Here is a 25,403-nt window from a genome sequence, read left to right on the forward strand (position 1 = left end):
GCCTCTTTATCTTGGTTTATCTCAGTATTTCCAAAACAATTGAGTAGTTTTTAATGATACACTTCATAAAATTTTCTGAAAGTTTTATAAAAGTTATAGTTTATGAACTGATCTAAAATTAAAAATCATTTTAATGGTTAAATTATGTTTTATTGGTAAAAACAACTAAATTATGAAGGTTAATTCTAAAATTATTATTATTATTTTTTTTTAAGATTTTATTTATTTATTTGACAGAGAGAGATCATAAGTAGGCAGAGAGGCAGTCAGAGAGAGTGAGAGGGAAGCAGGCTCCCTGCTGATCAGAGAGCCCGATGTGGGACTCGATCCCAGGACCCTGAGATCATGACCTGAGCCAAAGGCAGCAGCTTAAACCACTGAGCCACCCAGGCGCCCCCTAAAATTATTTTTTTGAAGATTAAAATAAAGCTGTGTACTCTGTGATTTTTGTGTATGTCTTTATAAAGTCTCGATTTTAACATTTTAAACTTTCTACTGATTCCTAAAGAACATCTTAATATCTCAATAGCATCAAATACTTTTTACAGTCTTTAATGAAATTTGGAATATAGCCATAGAACATAAAAGTGGGAGATAACATAGACTGTACAAACCTTTCTTCTCCCCCCCATTTTTCCCTACAGAATGTGAAATCCTTTGCATCTTCTGATAGTCTAGCCAAGGTCCAAGAAGTAGCAAGCTGGCTTTTGGAAATGAATCAGGAACTGCTCTCTGTGGGCAGCAAAAGACGACGAACTGGAGGTTCTCTGAGAGGTAACCCTTCCTCAAGCCAGGCAGATGAGGAACAGATGAATCGTGTGGTTGAGGAGGAACAGCAGCAGCAACAGCTAAGACAAGAGGAGGAGCACACTGCAAGGAATGGTGAAATCCTTGGAGCAGAACCTAGACCTGGAGACCAAAATGATTCCCAGCAAGGACAACTGGAAGAGAACAATAATCGATTCATTTCAGTAGATGAGGACTCCTCAGGGAACCAAGAAGAGCAAGAAGAAGATGAAGAACATGCTGGTGAACAAGATGAGGAGGAGGAAGAGGAAGAGGAAATGGACCAGGAGAGTGATGATTTTGATCAATCTGATGACAGTAGCAGGGAAGATGAACATACACATAGTAACAGTGTCACAAACTCCACTAGTATCGTGGACCTGCCTATTCACCAACTCTCCTCCCCATTCTATACAAAGACAACAAAAGTGAGTATATTTAGTCTGCCGTTGTAAAACATTTACCTATCCATGTTAATTGTAATGAAACTTTCCTCACAGTCTTTGTTATTGCCACAAAATTAATCTTCAGACGTGTAATAATAAAATGAACTAAGTTTTGTTTTATGGAAGGTATTAGAAATAGAAGTATTGATAATGGGAGAATCTTATTACAGATAGAGGGGAGGTAATTGATTTTATTACTGTGAAAATCATTAATACCGAATTTTATTATAAATTTTGTCCCTGTGATGGGTTAGTAGTTTCTGTGTAGTAGAGAGGGTTGGAGTGAAATATGATTTGTGTAATCAAGTAGCAAAGAATCTTTTCTTATTTACAGAATGCAGGAGGTTGGGGTGGGCTGTGTATTCACAGGTATTACTCCAAGGCAAAAGTTACTGTCAAATTTCTGCCACTACTTCCCTTATTTGCAGTTTTCATTTTCCTTCCTATCTTAGAAGACCTTTCTGTTGTATGTGCCTCCTTATCTCATTCAGCTAGTGGTAGCCCATGGAGTTAGCCATAGATATGTATTTTGTTTTTGTTTTTAGAGAGAGAGAGTACGTGGATGCACAGCTGGGTGTTGGGGGGAGGGGTAGAAGGAGAGGAAGAAAGGGAATCTTAAGCTAGTTCTTTGCCCAGCATGGAGCCCAACACCAGGGCTCAATCCCACGACCCTGAGATCATGACCTGAGCTCAATCAAGAGTTGATGCTTACCGGACTGAGCTGGATGCTTAACTGACTGAATTGGATGCTTAACTGAATGAGCCACCTAGGCGCCCCTTAGCCATAGGCCTGTTTTAAAAGGTGGATAATTAGACTCTTATGTAAACCAGAGACATCTTATCAACTGGTGATTGATCTGGTGCTGAGAAAAAATTCTATTGGATGTAGTCCTTTGAGGCTATACCAAAGAATAAGGACTGGCATATGCTACGACTGCTTCCCAGTATTGTCTTTGCTACTAGATAGGCTGGGAGGTCCTGAAATGTTGAAGTCTGTCTGAGATGGAAGGAGGAAGTGATTGGGCAACTGCAGTAAATTTGAATTGCCTTTTTTGGGATGGCATGAGAGCTTCTTTCTTCAAAATATTCTTGAATGTTATATCCCTTAAAATTATGGTTATGATGAGAGGCAGGGATTGTGGAGAAAAAGAAGGACCATTATTTCTCTCACTCCCCAGTCTTTCTATTGTATTCTTCCTGCCGCTCCTCCCCCATCAAATTATAGTCAAAATGAAATGATTTAGTACCTGGGCTTTGCTTCAAAATAATCCTGAAGGGGAGAAAAGGAAAGAGGGTATAGATTGGCCATGAGTTGCTGATTATTGAAGCTGGATTGCAGAGATGGGATGGTTCATGGGTATTTTTCTGTGTGGTTTTTAAAGTATGTTTAAAATGTTCCATAATTGAAACATTTTTAAGTTATAAAGAATATGAATCTACACATATGGTCCCCAGAAAATGATAAGGTTGGAAATAGTTTTCTTTATATACCTCGGTCTTGTTGACTAGATCCTAATTAAGTCAAGAAAGTGCTGACTTCTCTACATTGAATTTTATTTTCTTTGTATTTTGGTGCCGTTGAAATTACAGGAAATTCAATAAAACATCATGTACTTTTGCTGGAGTTAGAATTTATTTTAATCAATATTTTAGGCAGTGTTGCTATCTACTGGTCTATTTAAAGAGGAGGAAAAGTAAAAAGAATTATACTCAGAATGAATGAGGTATGTAGCTCAACTTTTATCCTTTTTCCACCCCCCTCAGGCTTCTATGCTCATAGATCTTTGTTTGCATGCTTTTTGGTTCTTTATCATTTTAAAATTAGATAAAAATCATGACTATCCATGTAGAGTAGACTTACAAGTTAAACAGTTCTTTGGAATGGAATATTTTAATTTAAATAATAGCTTATTTTATAGATATTAAAATAATGTCCATAGTAGTGTGTCCTTTTACTCTTATTTGCTTTTTTTTTTTTAATATTTTATTTATTTTATTTGACAGAGAGAGAGGTCACAAGTAGGCAGAGAGGCAGGCAGAGAGAGGGAGAAACAGGCTCCCCACTGAGCAGAGAGCCCGATATGGGGCTCGATCCCAGGACCCTGAGATCATGACCTGAGCTGAAGGCAGAGGCTTAAACCACTGAGCCATCCAGGCGCCCCTTATTTGCTTATTTTTAAATTTACAGTGAATTATCGATTTAGCCCAATAACAATATACAAACAGATGTAATATCATCTCCTTTAATGTAACCTGACCTGGAATAAAAAATCTCAGATGCTAGGTTTAATATTTGAATTGCTGTATCGTTTTTGCTTAAGGTTGTGAAACTTAAAACTCTTTCTAAAGCATGTTTATCCTTAGTTTCCCTAGCCTTTCTGCAAGTTTAGATTTTACTTAATTGGTTTGATCTAAGTAGAAGCTAACTTCTGTAGTGGTTTATATTCATTCTGCCATTTCTGTCTCAAGGTGTTGAAGTAATGCTTTGAATCTCATCCAGATGGCTCTACCACTAATAGTTAGCCCTGCTTTGTTGGTAAGGCTAAGATCTTTTATAACGCAGTCCACTCAAATTTTATCCCCCAGATCTCTTGATCTCTCTCTGTCAAGGTTACTACATCAAAAGATGGGGTTTGTGTCTCTTTTTTTTCTGAGCGTTCAGGTTGGGGAATGGGGTTTAGCATTTTATTGCATTATCTTCTTTAAGAAAGAAGTTTTATCAAAACTAAGCCTTGTTGAGCAATGCAAAGCTATCAGTGAGTTCTGCTGTATAATTAAAAACAAGAAAGCCAGCTAGATAGAACATATCTTTTTCCAAAAGGAGAAGTCATCAGATTGTTCTGTAGGAAAACTATAAGTATACAGGTTTGACAGATGCTTTATCGTTTTGTTTTTTTTCCCCCATTCAAGATGAACCTGTTAACAGAACTTTTAGATATGTCTTATACAGTTATCTGGTTACCTCCTTAAAAACAGAGTAACAATTTTTTTTTTTAAAGATTTTATTTATTTATTTGACAGAGAGAGAGATCACAAGTAGGCAGAGAGGCAGGCAGAGAGAGAGGAGGAAGCAGGCCCCCTGCAGAGCAGAGAGCCCGATGCGGGGCTCGATCCCAGGACCCTGAGATCATGACCTGAGCCGAAGGCAGCGGCTTAATCCACTGAGCCACCCAGGCGCCCCCAGAATAACAATTTTAAATCAGTTTTTTCTAGTGTCTCTTGTAAAATTCATTTGCAATGAATGCAAATTATTGTGTTGTACATACAAGGCCAAAGAAGTAGACTGAGTACTAGTGACAGGAGGAAGAGATGTATGTATGTGTGTAAGTGTTTATGTATGTATGTACGTATGTATTCTTGTGCACACACTTGATATATTGTTTATCTTGAGGCCATTTTCCTGCACAGATACGATGCCCTTCTACAAAGTAGTATTTCAGGTTGAAATTGGCCCATTTTCCCTTTTCTCTCTTCCTGAGGCTCTTCTTTAGGATTATTCCCAGAGTACTTTATTTTTTCACCAACACTTTAAAGATGTCATCTATTACTTCATTGCTTATAAAGAAAATGTCAGTCATCCAACTATATAAATCTTCTAAATAAAGAAAATAAGGAAGAGCTCTCATTATTTCAAAGACTTTATTTTGGAGCAGCTTTAAATTCTTTATCATTATAAACATAAAACACTTCTACAGATGTTACCCTAGGCCACAGTTTAAGCCTTCTTAAACTGTGACTTTTGAGAATAGTAGAGGCATAAGAATCATTTAAAAATACTCCTTTTGGGGTGCCTGGGTGGCTCAGTGGGTTAAAGCCTCTGCCTTTGGCTCAGGTCTGATCCCAGGGTGCTGGGATCAAGCCCCACATCAGGCTCTCTGCTCAGCAGGGAGCCTGTTTCTTCCCCTCTCTCTGCCTGCCTCTCAGCCTACTTGTGATCTCTGCCTGTCAAATAAATAAATAAAATATTAAAAAAAAATATTCCCTTTTATTTCATGTTAATATGGGATTAACCATAGTTTACCCAACAGTTTCTTAAACATTCCCTTTGGACAGCTATACTTATTTATTGTCATTCCTGAACATGCTGCTTCTCAAATATGATATTAATGAGAAAAAGCATTTTTGGTCCTTCCTTGCATTGGTCTTTTATTTGAAAGCAATTGAAATTATCGAAATTCTTAGGACAATCTTTTTTTTTCCCTCTAGTCACCAAAGATTTGTTCATATAGGAGGCTATGCAATAATATGCATTAGAAATTTCAGACCATCTTAATGTTAAAAGTCAAGGGTACTGGCAGTCAAGTCAAGTCAAGCTTATTTATTAAGTCCATACTGTTTGCAAGTCCCTATGATAGATAAGTAAATAGAAGGTACAGAGAGGCCAAATGATTCACCCCAAAATCACACTGTAAGTGACCAGAGATTTTAATCCAGATCTGCCTAATTTCAAACAAAACAAAGCAAAACAAAAAAAAATCCAAGCCCTTTCTTTCCAAATTCTACCATAGGGAAGGAAGTTGGCAAAACATTACTACGTAAGATTTTCAGGAGAACTCTATGTCTGTTTGGGTTCTAGACCCTGGAGTATGATGGCTTTCTAATACTATGTCACATTTTAAATCATCAGAGCTACCCTTTGGAAGGGATATGGAGGGCTCAGTTAAGTGCTTTTCTTCGTGGTATCTAACAAAGATTATTGAAGATATGAAGGTTCAAGGCTAAAATTGTAATAAGAAATGACAGTGAAATTTGATCGGAGAACAGATACAACCTTTTCAAGAGTACATCAAACTTGCTTCTTAACCAGGAGTTGTGTGCTGGCTATTTCTGTAAATTTGACTAGTCTGCCTACAAATTAAAAAGTCCACTGGGTTCCTCAGATAGGAATGCCCATCTTTTCATTCTTAATTCCCTCTCTACAGCCTTATCATATTAAAAAAGACCTTGTTTTCTAAAGAGATGCCCAGCCCATACTTAAGAATCCTTTTATGTGAGGCGCCTGGGTGGCTTAGTGGGTTAAAGCCTCTGCCTTCAGCTCAGGTCATGATCTTAGGGTCCTGGGATTAAGCCCTGCATCAGGCTCTCTGCTCAGCAGGGCACCTGCTTCCCGCCCCCCCACACCCCATTCTCTGCCTACTTGTGATCTCTGTCTGTCAAATAAATAAATAAAATCTTTAAAAAAATGTCAAGTGTCTTAAAAAAAAAGAATCCTTTTATGTTTAATGTGGAGTGGCAACTCATTTTCTGCTAAAATGAAAAGCAGATAAAATTACTATTAGGCCAAGTCTTGTAGCCTTCTGAAATTTTCAGGAAGAGAACTATGTTTGAGCACCAATTTCTCCTTTTTCCATGTCTCTTTTGTTGCCTTCTCACATAGTTTCATTTCTTACCTCAAAGCAGTCCATTTTTTTCCCTATCCCGATTGTTCGATTTCCCCTGGCAACTAAACAGCTTTTTTTTTTTAATCTTTTTTGAGTCAGATTAAAAATGTCTATTAAAATAGACAAAAGTCTGAGGCTTTTTCTTGTTTCTAGGTTCTAAATAATAGAGAAATTAGGCACAAGGATCACCAGCTGATCAGGGGATCAGAATAATAATTACATTTCCAGTCCTTCACCTTCCAACCACTCCTTTGAACCAGAGCTCATGGGAAACTTCGTAGGACAATGTGGCTAACACCTGAAATCTAACAGGCTCTAAATTCTACTCTGTTGTAGGTAGAGTTTTAGTGAGTGGTGGCTGCTTCAGCAATCCTTCACCTTGTCTTGTTCTTGTTAAGACAAAGAACTTAAATTCAAATTCTGTTAGGTATAAACACATCCAGAGAGCAAGTGCTATGTAAGGCAGTCATTTCTATGGAGCTAAAAAAAATCCATTTTTAAAAAATTCATCCGATCATTCATACTGCTTTACTCATTGTCAAGCACATGACATTATAGCCTGGTACAAACAGAAACCTAAGCAGAGATGCTATTAACATTTTTAAACATTCCCACTCCTAATCTCACAGAATACACTTCATTCCTCACAGCAGATACAATCTGTATTTTTTAATGATCTTTAGAGTTCAGTCATCATATCACCCTCTAGTGGAAATAAATAGAAACAGAGAAATAGAGAAATACTTTAAAGAGTACACTTGTGGATTGGGAACATACTGAATAAGCCAAGCCCATCTCTAATCAAACTAAAACTAACGCTAAAAATATGCCATAAATTTCCAAGGGGATGCTTTCACAGATCTTCCCAGTTGATAGGTATGTACCATTTCCTTTAAATAGAATTTGCCAAGTTTCTCGGAACTTTGTTCTTTTAAAACATCAGTATATTTAAATGCTTTGTGAATCTTGTAATTGGATGCTAAAGTGAATTTTAGTTTACCAATTTCTAATTAATTCCTGTTAGTGCAGTTTTAAAAATATTTGTTGACATTATTTTAAACCATAATAGTTCTAAATGTTCATCATGTTTAAATCTGTATCTGCACTGCCAAGTAACTAAATATTATTTTAATTATGGATTTTCATTCTACACCAAGAAAAAAAAAGCAGTCTTCCTGTAGAATGGAGAATTAAAAAAAAATTTAATAGTGTTCCATTGGTTTTTGCCTTATGCAGATGATAAATTTCTCTGAAGTCTCCACAAATCATTATCCTCAAAATGTTCCTGATGTAAATTGTTTCATATGTGTATAATTACGATGACCTGATCTATGTTAATATTGTGCTTGTTGGTGATGGGGAAGATGGTATGAAGAGGATAAAAGAGTATAATGGATTCTGTTTTCATTTTGGCAGATAATTCCAAAATTATGTCTTAAGCTCTCATCCTTCCCCCAAGCCTCATCTCTCCATTTCCAGCTGTCTCTTGGGCTCAGTGATCCACTGAAAGCTAAAATTACTGTTTCTTTCTTCATACCAATTTTTTATGTTCCTCCCTGGATTTTCTAGTCTCTGTTAATATCCTGATCGTGTAGTCATTTGGTGGAAAAAGGGTTTGACTTTCTTATCATCTAAGCCTACTGGTCTGTGGAAGAGTTTAACAGAGTAGAATACTTGATCTTCCTTTTATTTACCCCTAGGTGCTTGCTTATAAGATCCAAATTGGAGAGTAAATGTTTAAAAATGTTAACAGCAGGGGTGCCTGGGTGGCTCAGTGGGTTAAAGCCTCTGCCTTTGGCTCAGGTCATGATCCTAGGACCCTGGGATCTGGCTCTCTGCTCAGCAGGGAGCCTGCTTCTCCCTCTCTCTCTGCCTGCCTCTCTGCCTACTTGTGATCTCTGTCTGTCAAATAAATAAATAAAATCTTTAAAAAAAAATGTTAACAGGATCTTTGCTTAGGTTTCTGTTTGTACCAGCCTGTAATGCCATGTGCTTGACAATGAATAAAGTAGTATGAATGACTGGATGAAATTTTTAAAAACGAATTTTTTAGCTCCATAGAAATAAGTAAATATCTTGTGGCCAGTGTTCCACTAATGAAGTCAAATCCGTACATGGACATTTGAAGTCTTTCATACTCTTACTATGGTGTTTTTCTACTTGATTTCATTTCCATGCCTCCACTTGCTTTTTAATGATCCCTGCTTCTCTGCAGCTAGCCAGAGCCTTCAAAACCCAGGTCAGATTGCATCTCTATTTTTATAGCTTCTTAAAGTTAGGAAAGTCATTAAATCAGTTGTTGGTTTAATGTACAGTTCAATTGGTATTGCCTTGTGACTTTCTGGGTAGGTTTTGTCTTGAATTGACATTTATTGCTTTTATATTTTTTGAACAGTAGAAATTTGATGTATTTGTCTCCAGTGCTGACTTAGATTGAGAGTTACAGTTAGCAAATTTTAATGTGAACAATTCTCATTTCACCTCTTAAGATGGACCCAGGCTAGCCTATAAGTAATAAATAGGAATGCCATTTAAGTTTGGATTAAAATTCAAATATTCAATATAAAGATAGTTACACGGAGGAATATTAATAATACAAGTAGCCATTCTAGAGTAAGACTCTCCTGAGAAGTTAAAATCCCAATTTAAGAACCATGTTGCTAATGATGCAGAAATTAGTCTATTACCATTAACAGTCATCTTTTTGAAGACAATTTAACAGCCGGAAAATGCTTAAAAATAAAATGTTTACTAAAAATGTAGGACTCAAAACTGTGTATATAGTATGATCCTGGTTATAAGAAATACACATTAACCTGTATATACATGGAAGAAGACCAGAAAGAAACCAAATATTAGGAATTCTCTCTGAATATGGTTAAGTTATTTCTTTTCTTTTTTTTTTTAATTTTTTAAAGATTTTGTTTATTTATTTGACAGAGATCACAGGTAGGCAGAGAGGCAGGCAGAGAGAGGAGAGAGGAGGAAATGGGCTCCCCCTGCTGAGCAGAGAGCCCGATGCAGGGCTTGATCCCAGGACCCTGGGATCATGACCTGAGCTGAAGGCAGAGGCTTTAACCCACTGAGTCACCCAGGCACCCCAGTTGAGTTATTTCTACTACATATTATATACTTTTCAGAATTTCCTAAACCTGCTACAACAAGCATATATTACTGTGATTTCTTAATAAAAAAACTGTATCACCTGGAAACCAATTCTTACTTTATTTAGTCTTTTTGGAAAACTTCCATAATGATGATGCTCCAATTGAGGATTGGACAGAAAGGATCCCTTATAAGGAAGAGCATTATATAGTGATCTCTTTATGAAAATGCAACTTAATATAGAGGAAAAGACAATGAACTCTTTAAGAAGAGTTCTTTGGGTAACCAGTTCTTCATATCTCCAGAACTCAGGTGCCACCCTGGCAGTTTTCTAAGGTCAACTTCCCACATTGTTATAAGAGTAACAATTAGTATGATGGCATCTTTTCTTGTTTTTAAGACATTTATTTACTAGGTAGCTTCTTTATAGAGTCACTTAGAGTAGCCTTGAAAGCACTTTGGCTGTCCATTAAAGAGGAAAATCATCTATTTCAAAATCTTTGTGTGAGCAATTTCAGTCTTTTAAAACGCATTTCCAGAGTGCTTTACCAGGAAGTCACCAGTGCTTTCCCTCCCCTCCTCTGTTCCCAACCCCTATTTCTTCAAACTAAGTAATGAATATAAACTGCTTAGGTTTCCCATCCCAATTTTAAGTCTCCTGAAATAGAATCTGAATTGGAGGGAACATTTGAGATCACCAAGTCCAAACCTGTGCCAGTGGCTTTATCAATAGTCTTGGGTTTAAAAATGAAGTCATCATGGAAAAAAACCTACAGCGTGAATTAACATTTTTAGACAGTTCTTTATGTTGACATCTATTACTTTTCTTTGGTCCTTGTTCTATCTAGAGCAGTTGACAGCCCTTCTTATAAAAGAAGACTGCCATCATATTCATCCATAATCTTTTCTCCAGAGTGAATCCCTTCAATGAGTTTTCTAGGGTCACCATCCTTTTTGCTCTTCTCAGGACAAGTTAACTCTTGAACTGTCCTGTCCCATAGTCAGTGTGGTACTGCTGGCATGCTGTAGAGCCAGACTGTCAGCTATTCTTATTCTGAACCTCACCAATACAGTTGACAATAGTATTGATAATGATAATAAACCATTTATTGAACACTATTTACTGTGTGCTAGGACACTGTGCTGACTTCTTTCCATACATAATCTCATTTAATCTTAATAGTCCTGATCTGTAAGTTCTGATTTCCCTGTATCAGAGATGAGAAACAAGTGAATAGAGCGGTAAAGTAATTCATCAATGGTCAGTCAGCTGATTAGTAGTAGTGGAACTAGGATTTGAACCCAGATCTCATTCTGGATCCAGGTTGCAGTTTCATTAAAATTTGAAAGGTCAGTGAAACAATAATTTTGGGGGGAAGTAGGCCATCAAATAACTCATAAAGCCACACTCTAACATCTGTTTTCATGCTACCAAAAGTTAACTTCTACTCCCATGGCATACTGTATTAAAATTGCTTGCTGCCTCCCTCCTATGCAAGTTCTTTGATTTCTTACTTATCTTGCCTAATAATATTTATCATGTATAAGATGCCCCAATACCTAATAATTTGTCAGTAAATAATCAGTGAATAAATTTTTACATATTACTTATCTTGACCACATGGATACATATTTTGCATAACAATGGTCAATGTATACACTGTTTTGTATTCCTGCTTCTTGCAACATTTATGTGCAGGTTTTTGTGTAGCCACAAGTTTTCAGCTCCTTTGGGTAAATACCAGCAAGCGTGATGATTGCTGGATCATATGGTAAGGGTATGTATAATTTTGTTAGAAACTGCGGAACTGTCTTTCAGAGTGGCTATACCATTTTGCTTTTCTACCAGCAATAAGTGAAAGCTCCTGTTGCCAGCTTTTGTTGTCAGTGTTTTGGATTGTGGCCATTCTGATAGGTGTGTAGTGATATCTCATTGTAATTTTAATTTGAAATTTTGTAATGACATATGATCAATATCTTTTCATATGCTTTTGCCATCTCTGTTGAGGTGTCTGTTTAGATCTTTTTTTGCCCATCTTTTAATTGGGTTGATCATTTATTTATTGTTGAATTTTAAGAGTTCTTCATATATTTTGGTTAGCAGGCCTCTATCATATTGTTTCTTGCAAATATTTTCTCCTAGTCAATGGCTCATGTTCTCATTCTCTTGACATTATCTTTCACAGAATGGAAGTTTTTAACTTTAATGAAGTCCAGGTTATCAGTAATTTCTTTCATAGATTGTGCATTTATTTGTTTTTTTTTTTTTTTTTTTTTTTAAAGATTTTATTTATTTGACAGAGAGAGATCACAAGTAGACAGAGAGGCAGGCAGAGAGAGAGGGGAAAGCAGGCTTCCCTGTCAAGCAGAGAGCCCGATGCGGGACTCGATCCCAGGACCCCGAGACCATGACCTGAGCCGAAGGCAGCGGCCCAACCCACCTGCCAAAGCCTCATCTACATTTTCTTCTGTGTTATCTTCTAGGAGTTTTCTAGTTTGTGTTTTACCTTTAGGTCTGTGATCCATTTTCAATTAACTTTTACATGTGTATGTCCAGTTGTAATGGCACCATTTGTTGAACAGATGATCTTGCCCCATTGTATTGCCTTTGCTTCTGTGTCAAAGATTAGTTGAGTTTATTTATGTAGATCAGTTTTGGGGCTATTGTTAGTTTTGGGGCTATTATAGCTATTGGGGCTATTGAGTTTATTTATGTAGGTTAGTTTGGGGCTATCCTTGTTTGTTTGTTTGTTTCTTGTATCCATAACATTTTTCCGGGGTGACTTGTGGAAGTCATCTTTGGGTAGCTATTCTCTGTTGAATCACAACCCTAGTGTATAGTGTGGGTAGGTGATATTAAGCAAAGTGTGTGCTGAAAAGAACAGGGGGTAATAAAAACTGTCTATCTGCTCTTTCTCTCTCACTAGGCATAGTTCTTGGGCTCATCCACTAACCTCCTTGAGCCTCAGTTTCTTCACCATTAAACAGGAATAGAGTAACTGTTCTTACTGCAAAGTGTTGTATGGAAGTTTAAATGAGGTGATAAAAGTGATATGCTTTGCAGATTTTAAAAAGCTATGCAAACATATGTGATCATTTTTATTGTCTTTATCTCCATGTTGGGTGACATGACGATAATCGAGGCGGAGATTTATCCAATGTTGTTCTTTGTGTATTTTTTCTTACTCATTTATTGATAGGGTTTCTTTTTTTCCAGTCAAGACATGCATTTTTGTCCTTGTGATCAGTGAGGGATTCCTTCCAAAATGATAAGAGGTGAACCTACGTGTGGATAACTTCATTATTGCAGATTTCAAGATCTACTTATCATGGAGCAATGCTTAAGAAAGCAAATTTGGAAAGGAAAATGAGGATATTTTGTTCCCTTGATCTGTCTGTTCTCCTACCAGTACCACTCTGTCTTGCTTACTGTAGCTTTTAGCAATCTTGAAATTAGGTGCTGTCAGTCTTCTTACTTTGTTCTTCTCCTTTAATATTGAGTTGGCCCTTCTGGGTCATCGGCCTCTCCATATAAATTTTAGAATCATCTTGTCAATATCCACAAAATAACTTGCTGGGATTTTGATTGGGATTATATTGAATCTGTAGATCAGATCAACCTGATCTACAGATTGGGAAGAACTGACATCTGGACAATAGTAAGTCTTCCTATCCAAGAACATGGACTGTCTCTTTATGTAATTAGCTCCTCTTTGATATCTTTTATTAGAATTTTGTAGTTTCCCTCATACAGCTTTTGTACATATTTTGTTTAAAAGTATTTCATTTTGAGGGGGGTTCTAATATAAAAGGTAAAGTATTTTTAATTTCAAATTTGCTGGTTCATTGCTGTTGTATAGGAAAGTGATTGACTTTTGTATATTACTCTGTATCCTATATCCTTACTGTAATTGCTTATTAGTTCCAAGAGTTTCTTTCTTGATTCTTTTTGATTTTCAACATAGATGGCTCTGTCATATATGAATAAAGGCAGTTTTATTTCTTCCTTCATAATCTGCATACCCTTTATTTCCTTCTCTTGTTTTACTGCAGTAATTAGGACTTCCGTACGATGTTGAAAAGTCGTAGTGATAAAGAACAACCTTGCCTCATTCCTGATCTTAGTAGGAAAGTTTCTTAACATTAAGGGTAGTACTAGCTGTCGGGTTTTTGTAGATGTTTATCCAGTTGGGGAATTTTCCCTCAATTTCTAGTTTGGTGAAAGCCCTTCTTTTATTCTTTTAAAGACAATTATTATATGTATGATATCTATATATATAAAATTCAAAAGCTTTCTCATTTCCTTCATCTTGTTTCAACCCTACTCTACCTTGGCAAGAGAGGTTTATTTGATATTTCTGGGCATAGAGGAATTTAGGTTACTTTGATTAAGCTTTTTCTTTGCTTAAGCTTTTTCTTCATTTTAAATTTTTATTTATTTATTTTTACTTAAATTCAGTTGATTAATGTATAATGTATTATTAGTCTCAGAGGTAGAGTATTCATCTGTCTTATATAATACCCAATACTCATTACATCATGTGCCCTCCTTAATGTCCGTCACCCAGTTACCCCATCCCCCCAACCCTCTCCCCTCCAGCAACCCTCAGTTTTTTCCTATGATTAAGAGTCCTTATTTTCCTCATCCTTTAAATGTCTTTTTCACTCTTTAGCCTCTTGCAAATTTCTCTCCTCTTTAGGATCCATTTCAAAGCTCATGTGCTTTAAGAATATTTCACAGATGGGGCGCCTGGGTGGCTCAGTGGGTTAAGCCTCTGCCTTTGCACATCATGATCTTGGGGTCCTGGGATCCAGCTCTCTGCTCAGCAGGGTCCTGCTCCCCCCCCCCCACCCCCTGTGGCCTACCTCTCTGCCTACTTGTGATCTCTGTCTGTAAAATAAATAAAATCTTAAAAAAAAAAATATTTCGCAGAACTCTGAGCAAAATCTGTATCTCCATTAACTCTCTGTTCTTATATTGTGGTAATTATAGTCAGCTTTTTTTCTAAAATTTATATGTATTTAGATTGTTGATAGACATGATTCTCTAAGTTTCTCTTCTGTCTTAGAGGACTGTGTACTTTGCATATAGAAAAGCTTAAAAATTGAATTGAGCTTAAAGAAAACAAAACCTTGATGTATTTTTGCAAACACTGGTTTAATCCCGTTTCACTTACTGTGAACATTTATAGGTTTTTGAACCTAAGTATAAAACTTTATATTTGTCCCTTTTAGATTTTCTAGTTTGCTGTTTTCCATTGGGCCTCCATTCTCACCAGTTTTCATTTTGTCTCCTTTACAAGGTTCCTCCTTATCAAGATTATTTTGTATTAAGACTGTCTCTTCTAGCATTTTCTTTGTCCCTCTCAGGTTTGTAGTTCTCAGTGTGTTTGTATCTACATCCAAATAATTAAATCAGTGATATCTTCAGTGAGGAAATGAAGGCTAGGTTGAGACTGAAGGGGTAGGTAGGCATTAGATAATTTTGTGGGAGGCTGTAAAGAAATGAAAATAAGGAGTCATAACTTTGAATAGTGGCAGAATTTTTGTTCTTTCAAAATTTTATTTAAATTCAAGTTAGTTTGTATATAGTATAGTAATAGTTTCTGGGGTAGAATTTAGTTACATGTAATTCAGTTACATGTAATACCTAGTGCTCATTAATAGTGGCAGAATTTTTAGAAATAAGTATAGAGAACCTTGCTAGGTGACTATTTGAATATATTGCAGGTATCTATGTGAGTTTATATTGAGCAAATTTATTCACATTTTCTTTGTTTATATTGTTTCTTAATGGTTTACCAGTAGCTGATTGAAACGTTAGAGGGGTATTTCCAGAGTTTCCGTGTCATAGGCAACTTAATCTTTCCTTGCCAGTTAGAGGATTAATCTTGATGCCAAGTACAGGAACTTCACAATATCTTCCTATAGTTTGTGAAGTTTTAACTTGGAAATATTTCCTTAATGTTACATGAAGTGAATGACAGAGCAAGGAGTTTAATGTAGATTTTGCTCAAATACCATTTGTCGCCCCCTGTTATGTCCTCCCACAAACTCTAGTATATAGGACAATATAAATCTTAAAAATATTTTAAGAATCTGTAGTAAACGTGGGCCCATTTTGAAATTAGAGTTTCACCAACTTTAATTTAGACAGTAATATGATTTTAAAACCTTTCATCAGTGATTACAATCCTTTTTTTTTTAATTTTAAGATTTTATTTATTTATTTGACAGAGAGAGACAGGGAGAGTGGAAGCACAAGCAGGGGGAGGAGGAGGGGGGAAGCAGGCTTCCTGCAGAGCATGGAGCCAGGCTTGATCCCAGGACCCTGGAATCATGACCTGAGCCAAAGGCAGACGCTTAACGACTGAACCACCCAGGTGCCCCAGTGATTACAGTCTTAAGAATCTTATTAACAAGATTCTTTCCTGCTTATAAGTCTACTCTTTACTTTGACTCTTACCTAAAATTTCAGCCCCATCTTTGATCTCTCTTCTGCGCAACACAGTTTTCACTCCATTTCTTTGCTTTGGTTGCTATAATGAATCTCTTATCTATAAACTATAATAAAGAGAAAGCCAGGTAGGTTGAATTATAGAAGTAGAACATAGAAAAAGCAGTATGGTTAGAGAATATAAATTAGGTGTGTTTTAAATACCAAATTTGTAGTCATGACACTATTTTTTTTGTTTCTTCATTGAAAATTGCCATAAATTCAATACTGTTAAGTTTTAATTGAGAAATGCTAGGGTTTTGTTTTATTTTTTCTTCTTAGTGTTGGAATTTTTTTTTTAAATGAGAAAACGGTCAAAAGCATCTCAGAATTCTTTCAGTAAATACTCTGAAAATGGGTAGTAGTTGAAAAGAAGGCACAGAGAAGTAAAGCCACCAGAGATAGAACTTATTTAGGTTTTTGCAGAAGTCGCACATGAGTATGTTTAGCATATTTAGTAAATCAGAGAAAGTATTTTTTACTATGACATGTAAGAATTAATTAAGAATTCATCTGTTTCTTCATTGAACACTAGAGGGCCATATAGTACCTTATTGTTATTGATAAAGCTGCTTTTAACATATTTAAATATATTTAATAATTGCTGGTCTCTCTTCTACTTGTGTTCTGGTATACCATTTCTTGCTCAAAATTTGAAACTAATATTTAGTGTGGTTATCTCTGCATTGATATGTGAGATACCTTTGTTTTTAAACCAGCAACTAGTAAGTGTACTTACACACTTTTCTTCATTTTGCTGTTGTAAATAAACAATGACAATGAAAAGTGAAGAAAGAGTGTGTGTTGGGATAAATGTATATGTGTGCACAAACTTACTGTGCTTTGAGTATACAAGAATGCTTTTAGGAAATTTCTCAAGTATCTGCATATAAATGCAATAAAAACCAAAAGCCTTGTCCTTGTTAACTGCTTGTGGATTCCTCAGCATATACCTGAGAAAAGAATGATCCTTCCAAGCTGTCTTATCCAAATTTCCCATTGTGTGAGCATTGAAGGTTATTTTGCATGGTGTAACTACCTCAGCATCCTGGGCTAAAAGATGATTGTTCTTCCTCAATTTCTTTTGGTTGCTTGAGTGAGGAAATGAAAAATATAATCTACAGGGTCCAAATAGATAGGATGAATGAGTGTGAAGAAAGTCATGTAATAAGAGCCAGTAAGATTGTTTAGGCTCTTATGAACTGTGGGGTATGTTTATGTGCATGTACACATGTGCATCTTCCCCCAAAAGTGTTAATATTCATTTAAAAAAGGAAAAACATTGTGCAGGCTCCAAAAAACTGGCTTTGAGTTACATTTAACTTATAGACTACTACTGATCTTTTTGTCTTCTTTTTTTATTCAATTATAATTTACATACTGATCTTAGATGCCTTATAAAGAAGTTCAGTGTCTTTTTTTTTTTTTTTTAAAGATTTTATTTATTTATTTGACAGAGAGAAATTACAAGTAGGCAGAGAGGGAGGCAGAGAGAGAGGAGGAAGCAGGCTCCCTGTTGAGCAGAGAGCCCGATGTGGGGCTTGATCCCAGGACCCTGGGATCATGACCTGAGTCAAAGGCAGAGGCTTTAACCCACTGAGCCACCCAGGTGCCCCAAGAAGTTCAATGTCTTAAGTAGAACCTTGGTTAAATTTTTATTTCTCCCCTTGATACACTTTAGAGAGAACTTGTTAATAATTTTTATATTATGTTTCAGGGCAGAAAATAAGGATGTTTTCTCTTTACTATTTTTACTGTTCTTTTTGTGAAGTAGGATTAGGTTAAACTCAGGGGAAACACATTGTTTATACTTAGAGAAGAGCCTGTAAGAAGATCATATGACAGACAGGGCAATACTACATTTAAAGACTTAAAAGAACTTTACCTTTTGAGTCTTCCTTAGATTTGCTAATTTTAATATCTTAAATCATTGCCTCAAATTAGTACTATAATGAAGTGATAGAACTGTGGTCTTTAGCTCTGACTTTTACTGAGGATGTAGTCCTGTTGAGTAGTGATGAGTTTCTTTTCAGTTTAAAAATCATTGCTATGTAAAGGTATTCTTTAACTGTGATAAAATTATATTTTCTTTGTGTTTGTTGTTTTTTTGTGTCTGTCTAGTTTTCTGAAAAGGTTTATTCCTGAATTTTGACAGATTGACATGAGCTTACATATTAAACACTGAAATTGAATTCTGATCTTTTTGTTCGGGTAATGAAATTAGCTACTCATGGCATAATCTACTTGGCAAATGTTATGTGGTCAAGAGTTTAAAACAAATAAAAAAAGAAATAGTATCTGGTTGTGGTGAGAGACATCTGAACTGCTTCTTCATTGAGAAAGAGAAATGTTAGATGCTGTTGATGAAGACATGAAAGTATTGTCTTTTTAACATGTATCTGGAGAAAGCATTGTCTTACTAAGTTTAGCAGTTATGATTGCACCGAAAGAATTGCCATTTTCCTTCTAAGATGTACCACAATTTAATACTGACTTTTATGGGAGTGGAAGGGAGGAAGGTGTTGCATGTAGCATTGCTATGCTAGATACCTACATCCACTGTAAGGGCATCTCATTTCTAAAAGGTTAATGCAGGAGGGGCAAGTACAGAATTGAGTGTATGTGGTATTTTACAAAGGTAAAATATCACTTTGATTCCCTCAAAAGTCAGAGGGTTTGGAAAAATCAGGTTAGTATGAATACTAGAAACATTTCTAGACTATCATTCACCTGTATTAAAACTAGTTTCCATCAGTGACTCCTTGACCATACTGAAATGATTTTCAACCAGAAAACTTTCTTAAGCTCACGTCCCCATATCACAGTTTATAGGAGACACAAATTTGAGAGATAATAAGAGTCAGAAAAGTAATTTAAATGAATGTAATTGACTAAACATAAGATCCAGAGCATCTCTAAAGGGGGTTATTGTGGAAATTGCAATCCTGATACTGCCATATTTTCCAATTGCTGAAAAGTCACTGGAATTCTGGAATTTTTCAATATTTTGTATGTTGGTGTCCAAGTTTTTCAGAAGCATTTCTGTAGGCTGGTTTAACCTGTGAACCACGCATTCTCATGAGACATGATACAGGGAATAAGAGTGTGCTGTTCATCACTCATTGTATATGCAAATAGTTTGCATCCAGTGCAGATCCATGAAGGGCATGGAGTTGTTTGGAGTAAAAGTGTGACATTTACATAGCACATTAATGCCTTTAATTGATGCCTTTAATTGGTGACCTATACTGGGTTTGGGTGTTAAACTGCCAAATGAATTGGCTTCATTTTAAAGAAATGTGTGTCCTAACTTCCACAAGGAATTTGAGTTGGCCTACATGTAGGAGAAACAGAATAAAATGATCAAATGTACATGAAAATTGGTACCAGGGAAAATATTGGAGTAGACTATGAAGACAAAGCCAGGAGAAAAGATAAGGACTGAATTATGATGAGATGGCGTAAGCTGTTAATAGGATAAGGTCGACCATTCATAGGGGTCTATACCTGTATTTAAAGTATAACCCTAGACTAGATGTGTCAGAAACATCTGGAGTGCTTATTAACAATGCAAATTGCTGGGTTACATTTCAAAACTACTTAATCGAATCACCAGGGTTAGGATGTGCATTTGTAATAAACTCCCACGTGATTCTAATATAGATTAAAGTTTGCAGAACGTTGACGTATTACTTTGTCTCTCTGTTCCCTTGTGATAAAATTAAGGGGATATGCTAAGTCCTCTCTGGGGAAGAGAAAACGTCAGACATACACACAGACACACACACACACACACACACCTTAAAGGGAATTTCTCACATGGGGCTTCATGAATGATTGAGTAGTCTGTGCCCTCAATAACTATAACAAATGCAAATAATTATGAAGTAAGTAGAGACTGTGATCTCTGTAGTCATACTGTGAAGTTTTCAAATATTAGCTGTTACTTCATGGCATCTTAACCTCAGGCAAACTATTAACCTCTCTCGATCATAAGGATGGTATTAGTATCATCAATAGTGTTATTGAGAGGATTCAATGAGATAATATTTGTAAAGTAGTTAGAAAAGTGACAGTAAGTCCTTAATAAGTATTAGTTGTCATTTTTTGTAAGATTTATCGTCATAATGTTGTAAGATTGTACTAAAACTAGCTTACCTAACCATTCCAGTCTATATAATATGCTATGCAAAATATCTTTAGTTCCAAAGATACCTGCTGTCTTAGGTTGAAACTATTACACTGATTTTTGTCTAAAACACTGTAACCTTTAACATAGAGTCCATCTGTTTGGTGGTGTGATTTTCATCACTGCCAACCATGGAACACTTCCGTAATTCTGACAGGTTTTTTTTTTTTTTCCTTCTAATTGTTGTTAGTGCTAAGCCTAGAAGGAGTTTGAAAGAGAACCTAAAGGAATTTTGGTAGTGTTGGACTTTGAGTCCTCATGTGAAAATGTACAGAAAAGATGGAAATGCTAGTTCTATAATGATACGTGCCCTTGAACTGAATAGCTAGAACTAGAGTAAATATAAAGGAAGATTCTCTTTAGTGCTTCTATAGCAATCCTAGACTTACTGCTTTAATACTACAAGAATACCTAAATTTCTCACAGTTAAGAGATGATTATAAACAAATGAAAGTAGTCATTATGAATGGAAGTGAAGTCAGGTTGACTTTTTATTATCTCTACTTAGGATGCATTTTAGAGAACACATTTTGTAAAATGTTGGTATTGCTACTAGCTGTATCTGATATAGAATGCTAACTTGATTCCTCCTAGTAGTAAGAATCGTCAGGGTACCATCTTGCATGTAAACTTTAATTTCTAATTATGTAAAATGTAAATAGAAGAATGCTAATTGTTTTCATAGGTCACCAGGGCTAAAAATAATGTATAAGGTTTTTTTTTTTTTTTTCATGAAAGGATTTGCTTAGTTCAAATGTACCATGTCCTTCGTTCATTTGGTCTTTGCTGATGTTCTTATTTGGTCTTGCTGATGTTCTCCGCTTATTGTTGCTTGTAGAGGCTGCTTTACTTTCAAAGTGAAAATGCTTTAATTTTCTGTTTTTGGTTGGTCTTAAGTGAAAATTTGTGGTTATTGAAATTAGATGCAAATGAGGAATGAAGTATAAAGAAAGTACTTGGGAATTTGGGAAGTAAGTGCCAAGAGTTATTCATTTGTTTCGCTACAGATGTTGGTTTTATATGTCTACCTTATAAATTTAGTTTTCAAGAATGAATTGTTTGTACTTTACCAATATGCTGCCATCTGTCTTATGGTCTAATGAGTGAAAACTTTAAATATGCCGAGGTACGTCTGTAATGTTCATCACTCACAGTTTCAGGTGTATTTCTTATTACTCTTTCACTCTGTTAACCAGTATGGAAATGAAGATTAAAGTTTTAAGAGAGACTCATTATTGTGTAACACTTAGATATCAGTAATCTTATATTTAATTTTTATGCTTTTTCACTCCATAACAGATGATTGCAAACTGGTTTCTTATATAGTATTTTTTTTAAACACATTTAAATTTGTTGCCAATATTTAAAAATCTGGAGAAGAGTTCCCATAAAATACTGACTTTTTTTCTTTTGGAAGCGTGTTGTATCTGGCTTTACTTGTCTCATGTGCTTACAAAACAACAATCATTTGTGCCTTTTAAATGGGTGTTCCAGGTCTTAAACCTGCCCTGTTTATCTTCATTATCCCTGCCTGCTTCTCTAGTCATTTGAGTTTGCTTGGAAAGACAAGCATGGTTGTAGGAAATCCAAAAATAAGTTTTCATTTATCACATATCAAGCTAGTTTGGATATAAATTCACATCAGCATATTACGTAACAGTTTATTAAGTTTATTATTTAAATAGCCAGAGATTTGTTTAATACCTCACTTCAAATGGATATTATCAAGGTGAGAATTTGTCTCCAAAACTTTGCCACCCCCAAATACCCAGATTTTCATCTTGGATCTCCTGTTCTCCTTTCTATTCTTACTAAGTTTTGACGTTTACACTCTACTTAGGATGACCATTTATCATCTCACAAAAGTAAACAAGTGTTCTTAGAGCTCCTTGTCTTGTAAGATATTTCAGTTATCTATTGCCACCTAACCAGTCACTCCAAAGGTTCATAGATTATAACAAATAAGTATTTTATTATTTCTCATTGTTATTGTAGGTTATGAATTTAGGAGGGACTCATTTGGGCATTGCTAATTCAGGGTTTCAGTCAGATGATGGCTATAGAGGTGAAATAGCAGGGCTTTAGAACGAATCGGGGCTGGACAAGAATCTTTTTTTCTTCATATAGTCTCGGGATTTCTACATATGTGGTCTTTCTACTTGGGCTAGTTTGAATTTCTTCACAGCATGGTGGTCTCAGGGAATATTGGACTACTTAAAATAGGGCTACCATTTGAATATTTCAGTAGGTAAGGTGAAAGCTGAATCTCCTTTTTATGCCTATCCTAGGAAGTTACATTATGTAACTTAAACGGTCTTTTTTGTTTGAAACATATTCTACTTGTCAGTGGAAGGAGTATCAGAGTACATTGTAAAAAGAGCATGTAAGATGAGGGATACTGGGGCACCTGGGTGGCTCAATGGGTTAAAGTCTCTACCCTTGGTTCAGGTCATGGTCTCGGGGTCCAGGGATTGAGCCCCACATCAGGCTATCTGCTCAGCGGGGAGTCTGCTTCCTCCTCCCTCCCTCCATGCCTGCCTCTCTGACTACTTGTAATCTCTATCAAATAAATACGTAAAATCTTTAAAAAAAAAAAAAGATGAGGGATACTGTTTATGACCATCTTTGAAAAACACAGGAGATTATAATATCTTTGCTCTAATAACTCTTTTTTTCTTTTTATTTGGACTTCATAAAATTCAGGCTCATTAAAATCGATTCCATATAATATATGTGTTTTACAGAATACTGTATTTCTGTTATCTAGAACTCAGTTATCTGGCAAACTTACATACCTGAAACATATAATAAAAAGTAAATCTCCAAAGGAGATTAGAAAGCAACACCACTGAGTTAAGTTTAACTTATAGAATAGAATTTACAGAATAGAATAGATGTTCTAATACAAAGTATGAGTTTAGAAATTAGACATACTGGGGTAAAAAATCTTATTCACTGCCTCACAGCTCTGCTGCCTTGAGCAATTTTTAAAACCCTTCTGAACCTCAATTTCCTTGTCTGTAAAATGTAGGATACTGATACCTCCCAGTCTTTTCATGATATTTAAGTAAAATAAAGCATGATCTACTAGGAACTCTGTCAGTGTTTAATCCTTCCCCCATATCACTGTACCAATCTGAAGTAATGCATCGTTTTTTTCTAAGCCCTAGAGCTGCAAACTTGCTTTACATCTCCTATTGGTCTCTGATAGTCTCTTAGCATCCCTGGACTTCCTGCTTCCATCCTGAGATCTTTCTGTTTCAGGCATAATCAAGAATTGAGGTATTGAGTCTTATTTTCTTAATAACCAGTTAGTTTCTTGTTTAACTTCTGCTGTAAAATTAATGTTGATGTTTACTGGTGTCTTTTGTTGAATGTATAATTTTGACAGTGTAAAAGGCCAGGGGTATCAACTGTCAGCCCATGCAAGAATGAAATCCTGTATGTGTCTTTTTGATAGCTTAATTCTAAAAGTATTTGCTGTGCTTAATGAATAATTCCTTGCTTAAATTTGATGCTGAAATAAATATTGATAAATGAATACCAATGAATACTTTATCAATATTTGCAAAAAATTGCAATTTATGAGTATTCAAGAATATTGATAAATCTCACATGTTCTCATAGCATGTTACTGAGAATTATATAAGTGAAGTTATGGAACTATGTTCATTTCACTCAAAATAATTGTTTATAATTATGTCAAAACTCAAGAGTATAGTAAACATAATTATCTCCTCCATTTTACTTTTTAAATTGTCAACATTGTCAAATATCTTATATTTCCATAGGTTCAGCTTTTTATTTTTCATAGGATAAGTTCTTATAATATTTTAAACCATTAATTTGGTGAACTTCCTGCATTGTAGCTCAGTTCAATTTGTTTTAAACTATATTGAAAAACCACCTGCATGACATTATTATCATCATTATTGTTAAAGGACTTTTTAGTATTGTGTCCTTATTTATGACTCCCTAGCTCACACTTAGAATTTTTGTAGGAAACATAAATTAATAAGTAATACTGACTTTAACTGAAAGGTTAATGAGTCTTTAATGCTTAAGCTTGTTCAGAAAAGTAACTTAAATGATGGACCTTAAAAAACTAATATAAAGGAAGTTTTGTCTCCTTTCTTAAACCTAATTTTATTTTGAGGATTGTGAAAAATGAAGTTGCTTTAAATCCTTATTTTGTCATCTGATGAGGTTTTTGCATGACTGAAATACCTGTAATTACTGGGTAATTTTTGTCATAGTTGACTTCAAGGTAAACTATAATAATCATCAACTAAATTCTTGGTGAGCAGCTGTGTAAGACCAGTTTAACAGCTGGGGTTAACTCAACACAGACTGTAAGACTTAAACTTAATCATGAGGCAAGGCATGTTAAAGTCATTAAGGAGTTCATACTGGGCATTTCTGAAATATTTAAAAAATTTAATCCAGTAGTTGGATTTTTTTTTTAATCTCAGATATTTCTTTAAGTGTTTAATGAAAGAATGAAGAGAAGTATCATTGTAATATAACAAAGTTCTAAGACACAAATATGGGAGTAAAATCCAATGTTTTCTCATTATAAAAATTTAAAATAAAAAAATATAAAAAAAATTATAAAATATATTCTGATGTCACTGTTTGGCCACTATGGTAAGTAGGAAAGAAAAAATACAAACAAATTATTATAGTATAGTATGGAATCAGAAAAATCCTGAGATATGTTTCTTGAATCATTTAAAAAAATAATTTATGCCTAAAACTTTTTTCCAGTGAAAATATTTTCTTATTGTTACATAACAGTAGTGTGTGTGTGTATGTGTGTATATATATATGTGTATATATATGTGTATATATATATATATTTATAGCAAAGGGATAAATGTCTATTTTTAAAAGGTATACACAAATGAAGTAGTGAATTTCTTTTTACATGTTTTATAAAACCGTAACTATACTATTCACCAAACTGTAATAAAGGAAGGCTCACCAAATTGACAGTCCAA

At 35.2% G+C, this 25,403-nt stretch overlaps 1 protein-coding gene across 5 annotated transcripts in view; it reads left to right on the top strand.

Moving 5' to 3' along the window:
* FBXW7 (F-box and WD repeat domain containing 7) overlaps positions 1-25,403 on the top strand; it is a 230,013-nt gene that overhangs the window by 133,118 nt on the left and 71,492 nt on the right. For all 5 annotated transcript variants that reach the window (XM_045995240.1, XM_045995232.1, XM_045995256.1 and 2 more), the window contains one exon: positions 645-1,214. In XM_045995240.1, the coding sequence (XP_045851196.1) occupies positions 714-1,214 (501 nt within the window). In that variant the 5' untranslated portion in view covers positions 645-713. The remainder of the gene's footprint in view (positions 1-644; positions 1,215-25,403) is intronic.

This window comes from Meles meles, chromosome 2 (assembly GCF_922984935.1).
Source record: "Meles meles chromosome 2, mMelMel3.1 paternal haplotype, whole genome shotgun sequence".
Taxonomy (NCBI): Eukaryota; Metazoa; Chordata; class Mammalia; order Carnivora; family Mustelidae; genus Meles; species Meles meles.